The sequence below is a fragment of the Nelumbo nucifera genome, chromosome 5 (assembly GCF_055504915.1).
Source record: "Nelumbo nucifera cultivar China Antique chromosome 5, China Antique-T2T, whole genome shotgun sequence".
In the NCBI taxonomy this organism is placed as follows: Eukaryota; Viridiplantae; Streptophyta; class Magnoliopsida; order Proteales; family Nelumbonaceae; genus Nelumbo; species Nelumbo nucifera.
This window is the reverse complement of record NC_142653.1, coordinates 25331448-25337928: the sequence shown is the minus strand read 5'-3', so window position 1 is coordinate 25337928 and position 6481 is coordinate 25331448. Positions and strand designations below refer to the sequence as shown.

Genomic DNA, 6481 nt, shown 5'->3' with positions numbered 1-6481 from the left:
CGAGAAATTGATCTTCTTTGCAAGGAATTGTAAGACCACCCATTGGATGGTTGAACCCAAACTCCTCCTCTGCCTGACCTAATAAATCTTGGAAGGAAGGGTTGGTTAAGTAAGATATTGGAACAATGAACCTCTTCTTTTGAGCCTGATCACCAACATAGACTGCAAAATGGCCCTTGGGAACATTAGCGGTTGGTGCAGAAGGTAAAAGAGAACGTCGGAGAAGGGCTTTTGCAAGAACCATCCCTGGCAATCGGATACCCATGGCTTCTGAGGAGGTAACTTGAAAACGAAAAGAGCGACCGACGAAAATGGATATCGAAGTTTGCTTCAGCTCTGAATTTCAGAGGGAGGTGTAAAGGCTAGACTTGAAATTAAAGATGGATCGATGCACTTCCTTTGGGAGTAAGGGTAGATATATATACACAACACGCTATGTAATGTGGCCCAAAACTAATCACCTACACAAATGAATGAATATTGACTAGTTAGACAGACTTAGATGATGGATATACCAAATTCTGAACACGCCTCATGGGTTTGCCTTGTATAACTCTTTAACATCACATCACGATGCACCGCAAATATCCCACTTGACCACTTGAGTAAACATTGAAATGAGTAGTGGGGATCGAACTGATTGTATGGTAATTATTTGTAAATTCTTTCGTGACTGGCACAAATGCATGGGTCCATCTGTCTCCATCGAGGGACCACCATCTACAATGATCACATGGCTTTGCCTTGTAACCCATGGGTCATTAGGTCTGTTCAAGACCCACCTCATCAAAAACATAACTACTACATGCATGTTATCCCCACCTCATGCATCCATCAATGTATCAACAATGTAGCTACTACATCTCTCTCTCTCTCTAATTATCCACCAGGCACCAACCCATGGTGCAGACTGCAGAGACACCATGCAAGTGGTCGCTAGCTACAACATACACTTGACAACGTAATATGATATCCATGTGATGGTGTTGGACTGTTGGTGTACGAATAACTATTAGTGTACTGTAAAAGAAGATTCAAGTTAATTTGGGCCCTACTGCCTGAGACCGAAAGGGCTTCAAAACCAAACTTGAGAGTTGAAAGTGAAATCAAACAAGAATTTATGACTGGGATTTGTGGCAATGCATCAACCTAACAGAGTAATGAGTCCCATATATGACGTCCACTCAGTTTTTATTGTTATCAAAAACTGATTCATGCCGTTATCAGTATATCTCTAGGCCTATATATTGTGTTTCTGTTAGGAAGAGCTAGAGCCACAAGCAGTTCATGCATGATTTAGCTGCTATGACTCAGGAAAGAGAAGAGTTTCGGTTTTATATGTCACCATTCACCGGTGGCAGCATCCTTCTCCAGAATTTGAAAACACAGATACCACTCCATACGTGGTGAATATGCCAAACGACAATCGAAAACCAGGCCAGTTCATCAATAGACCAATATCTGTTGCGGACTTTACCCGATCCTAAGAAAAACTACATGGGTCTGAGGATGATTGATATGGATCTTACAGCGGATATGATGACGAAACAACTCACCCAACCAGCATATCAAAAATTAATTCAACAAGCTATATCAAGTTTGCAACAGTTGTACAGCATCCCAACTGCGGAAGAGTATTGTAAGTACAATCTTTCACTCATTCAGCAACTAGTCTAATATGTCAAAGTAGATTTCTATTACAAAGCAAATTGATTTTCTCACTAGTCTCTTTTGTTATCTCAACTTGAACTTATCATGTGGCAACCGAGGAATAAACATTGGCAGCACAGAGACACGAAAACGCACCCCTAACACAACACACTTCTCAGGTTTATTCACTTCCATGAGAATCCAAGAGAAGTTAAACGTCCAGTTCTGCTAGAGGCATCCAGATTTTAGACCAAACCAAACAAAGATGGCATCTTTGCCTTAGACATAATGAATGACAGGCCTCAAAGCATTGCCTCTTAAAATACCGAATGGGCTTTTGTTACTATAAAGGCCCATTATCAGCCAACCAGTTCTTTCTAGGCTGTGCTCGGTCCTATTTTTTGCCCAACTCATAGCGAATTCCTTTTGTGCCATACATCTCTCTCTCAACTCTGAAGAGAGGAGTTGTTGGGAGTTTAAGCATGACACGGTGGAATCTCATGAGGGCCAATTGAGTCTTTCTTGTCCATAAGGGCCTAACCCAGTAATTTATTGAAGGGATATATCTATGACGAACCTGGTTATGGTTAATTGGGACAACAACGTGGTTTTCCCATTTCTTTTTTTTTTTTTTTTGAAGATAAATGTAAAAAATTTTATAAAAGAAAAAAGATGATTAACAATGGGTATAAACAGAATCACCCTGAGCCAAAACAAAGACCCCAACAAAATCAAATCACCGAGACTCAACCCAAACAAAATCAACCCCAACAAAGACATCTTACTCTTATCCTCAGCCACCCAGATAATTAAAACAAACACAACATACCTTATGGTGCACCAAATCCATTTAAATTGCCGAAAGTTTGGAGCAGCAATGCTTTAATTTTTTGCTCTGTTAGAAATGAATAAAAAATTCCTTTGCAAGAGTAGGAACCATGATTCTCAGTCCTATTTTCAAGTTAGTAAGAAAGTTTAAAGGGTATTGGGAAGGATGAAGCCGGAACATTTCTTTTCAGAAAATTTTCCAAAAACTAGATGTAGAGGCAAAATAAATGAGAATGAACATGAATACATGAATTCTGTGGGACATGATACCATTTCCCTTTTAGCCACTAGAGTTAATGACATATAATTCCGTGATGATATGGTTAGAAGAAAGGAGAAGAGAACAAATTTAAATTGTTTCAAGGTTCTGAAGTTGCATAAAGCCCAAGATTATGCCAGCTAGGAGCCTGACCTTTTCTGTGAAGAGTTGGAAGGAATTGGTCTCATAATTTTCTTATCAGTATCATTTAGAATGGTTTTACTTTGATCTATAATGGTGGTAATGAAGCTCTTAGAAGCTTTAAATCCTCCAGGGAACATCAAGGAGAATCTATCCATTATTAGCCAAGCAGGCCCTTGGCCAACGTACTGAAAGTTTAGATCTCGGCTATTTGGAACGAAGGATGCAAGGCTGGTCCAAGTTCATTAATTTATGCCAGTGATAACCGGTAAACAACACTTTCTGAACCTTTTCTTCCCAATATGCTTATCAATGTCCTTTCTCGTAGTTCCATGCATGCATGTTCCTAAGGGTATGACTCAGTGGATTCATTCAATCACGGGAAACTTATAATAAGAGAAAAAGAAGATCAAGAAGCATTGTATACTTAGTTCGAATTTCAGAATTCGAAACCTTACAGATGTTAAGACAATCGTAAGAATTAAGGAAAATGGGGTGGCAAGTCCCATCCATCCACATATATTCCTGCCATATGCGACGAAGGAATCTTGGGTTCTTTTTAAGAAACTGTGAATTACAATCTCAATTGGGAGAGGCTGAAGCTTGAATGAGACTTTGATCAAATGGTTGGTGGGTAAAAGAGTTTTATGTTTGATGGTTCGCTAATGATCCACTTTGTGATCAGACTGATTTTAATTCTCAAGAAAATCAGAATTCAAAGAGAGAAGGATAATCTTGGTATTTATGGTAGTTAGAAGAAGAATGTTGACCGACTCGTTGGAATCATTCATCGCTATTAAATGCTGCTACACATTTTCAGGAACATTAATTCAGTGTTCTCGAGTCATCCTTGAGAAGCACAGATGTTAATGTAAGTCGAGTCCTCTTCCAATGTAAAACTACTATCCTATGTAAGTCGAGTCTTCTTCCAATGTTCGTTTCTTTCCAATATGAGTCGTTACATCTCCCAAGATTAGTTAGCTTCCAAGTCAGCCGATTCTGCTCCCAAGGTGAATTAATATCAGTCTTCGTTCAATGTAAGTCGGTTCACCTTCAACCGATTCCAGCTATTATAAATATCTCCCTCCTGTACTGATTTGGATATCTGAGAGAAACAATACAATACATCTACAGAATTCTTCTCTCGATCTACTAAGTTCATTTCCCTCTTCTCTATCTTATATTTTACTGTTTTTTTTTTCTGTTACTATCATCCGCAAACTATTAGTGGTATCAGAGCCCGTTCGATCAATCTCTTGGGCGTGATTTCTTCTAAACATAATGAGTGCAGAAGCCTATGTATTAGAGTTTCCTGTTTAAAGAAAGCTATATAAGCATCATTGTTCACCTCCTTCAGAGTTGCTAGAATTCTCTAGTCTCTTATTCTCATCTTACTTTCCTGTTTCTTCTTGGTGAAAAGAAAAACTCTATGTATTAGAGTTTATCATAATGAGTTATGATAGACTTCAGCTTCACCAGGCCATCTGCAAAGATAAAACGACGGGCCGTATATAGGCAAGCTGAAAACTTTCATTAGGCCAGCCAAGGCCAAAGGCCCACCAGGCTCGGGATGGGTCCAAGGTGCAACTGCTAGACTAGATCATCTTAGGTTCCAATCAGACGATTGGAATCCAGAGTCCAGAAAAAAGAAGATGATCTTGGATCAGGCTTAATGGGAGCAGAGTTGTGGGCCCCAAGTATTACACAATACCTTAAAGAGAGGTCCAAGACCTAAAAATACAAACCAAATCTATCAAATCTTAATCCATAACAAATTCAACCCTGATATGCTAATGAAATCTCACAATCGGATAATACCATACCATGTATCCATGTCCCACGCCTCTCATTTGGAGGGGTGCTCTTAGTCATCGGAAATAAGCCCACATAGAGATTAGTATATAGAATTTTGGTTTTAGAGAGGGAAGCCGAAACCTTTTAGTCATTGGTCTTCTTTCACCAAGATGAAGAGATTTGATTGTGACAGCAATAAGAGATAGGGAGAGCCGGAGAGGGAAAGGATAAAAAAGAAAGAAAAAATGATATGACCTCTGACCTCTCCCAAAGAGCTTTGGGACCCGGCTATTCCAGTCTTGTGTTTGCAACTAGTCATAATCAAGGGACGCCTGTTTATCCGTCAACTCAAGTAAGGTTGTAAACTCTAGGCTGTTTGCCAAGTGATTGGGCATTGCCTATTTTTATCCTCTCAATGCAGATAAATCATTGGGCATTTTTTTTCTGGGTCTGACCCAAATGAAGACCAAACCAAAACAAGGACAACAGATCTGGAGGCAAGCCCATGTGAACCCTCATGACTTGTGTCTCTAACCAAGGCCCCCACTCAGCTGCCTCTTCACCACTGGTTCAATATTTGACAGGGATTGCTTTTTAATCGTTAATTAGCTTCTTCCATATATACATGCATATACAAGTCCAAGATACCATCTCACCTTCCAAATACTCACAAATCACAACCTCTATTCTTAAAAGTTTATCTTCTTCAATTCCTTTCTGATTTCAGAATAGAAGCCATGGGTATCCGCTTGCCTGCTTTGTTTCATGCTAAGATGATTCTCCGACGTTCTTTCCTGACTGCAAACCACTCTACTTCCGCGGCCTTGGATGTCCCAAAAGGTCACTTGGTTGTTTATGTTGGAGAGACCCTAAAGAAGCGATTTGTGGTTCCAATATCATATTTGAACCACCCTTCATTTCAAGATTTGCTAACTCAGGCAGAAGAAGAGTTTGGATTCCATCATCCAATGGGAGGTCTCACCATTCCTTGCAAAGAAGATGCCTTCACTGATCTCACATCTTCCTTGAATAGTTTATGAGAAAATGGTCAAATTTTGTAAAGCAATGATTGAGTGTAAATAGCTTTTTTGTAAAAGAGTCGGAGAAGAGGGAAAACAAGTTCCTTCTCCTCCCTGAAAATTATACAATAGATTTTTGTTCAATTATTTTTTCGTTTTTTCACTGACATAATTCTAACTTTATAGATTCCCTCAGAGTTTGAATGGGTACCAAAAAAAGTATGGTACCTAAAAACTGAAAAGCAATCTATCTACTAGTCTGACATCCATTCAAGTTCTCATCATTTTCTGAATGGTTAAAGTTTTTCAGGTATTTAGAAATTGCGAAAGAAAAAAGAAATATACAAACGAGGGAAGATTACAGACTAAGGTACTATCAAATAAAAGCAAACTCTTGTCAGCACAAAGGCAGGGGTTTGTTTCACCATTTCATGGTCCCAGATTACAACTGATGTGATTTATTCAAATTCAGCTTGAATTCATATAACAATTACCGATTTCTTTTGGTTTTGTCATCCCATCATAAATTCCTCTTTACATTTTTCTTAGCTTCATAGAAATTAGAGTTTCAGAGATATAGAGTTTCAGGTATCATATCTTTCTCCATTTGGACAATTTTGCTGCATTTAAAAATGGTGATGAGTGAAAGATTCCTTGTTTGAGGAATAATTCGCCTATATGGTATCCATTAAATTAGCCAGTGTGTGATACATTAGCTGATAGTTGGGGGCTTGAGGCTTAGTGTCCTAATTATCAAATGCATTATAGCTGGGAAATGGGAATTCGGGCA

At 38.9% G+C, this 6481-nt stretch overlaps 1 protein-coding gene across 2 annotated transcripts; it reads left to right on the top strand.

Moving 5' to 3' along the window:
* Positions 1 to 1167: 1167 nt before the first annotated feature.
* On the top strand, positions 1168 to 5838 carry LOC148791317 (auxin-induced protein 6B-like). 2 transcript variants are annotated; one of them, XM_088888539.1, is made up of 2 exons: positions 1168 to 1639; positions 5400 to 5838. In XM_088888539.1, the coding sequence occupies exon 2, from the start codon at positions 5410 to 5412 to the stop codon at positions 5710 to 5712; it is 303 nt and encodes a 100-aa protein (XP_088744665.1). In that variant the 5' UTR covers positions 1168 to 1639; positions 5400 to 5409; the 3' UTR covers positions 5713 to 5838. The 2 variants fall into 2 exon arrangements, with proteins under 2 accessions (XP_088744665.1, XP_088744664.1); XM_088888538.1 differs by having other exon boundaries at positions 3012 to 5838.
* The last annotated feature ends 643 nt before the right edge of the window (positions 5839 to 6481 follow it).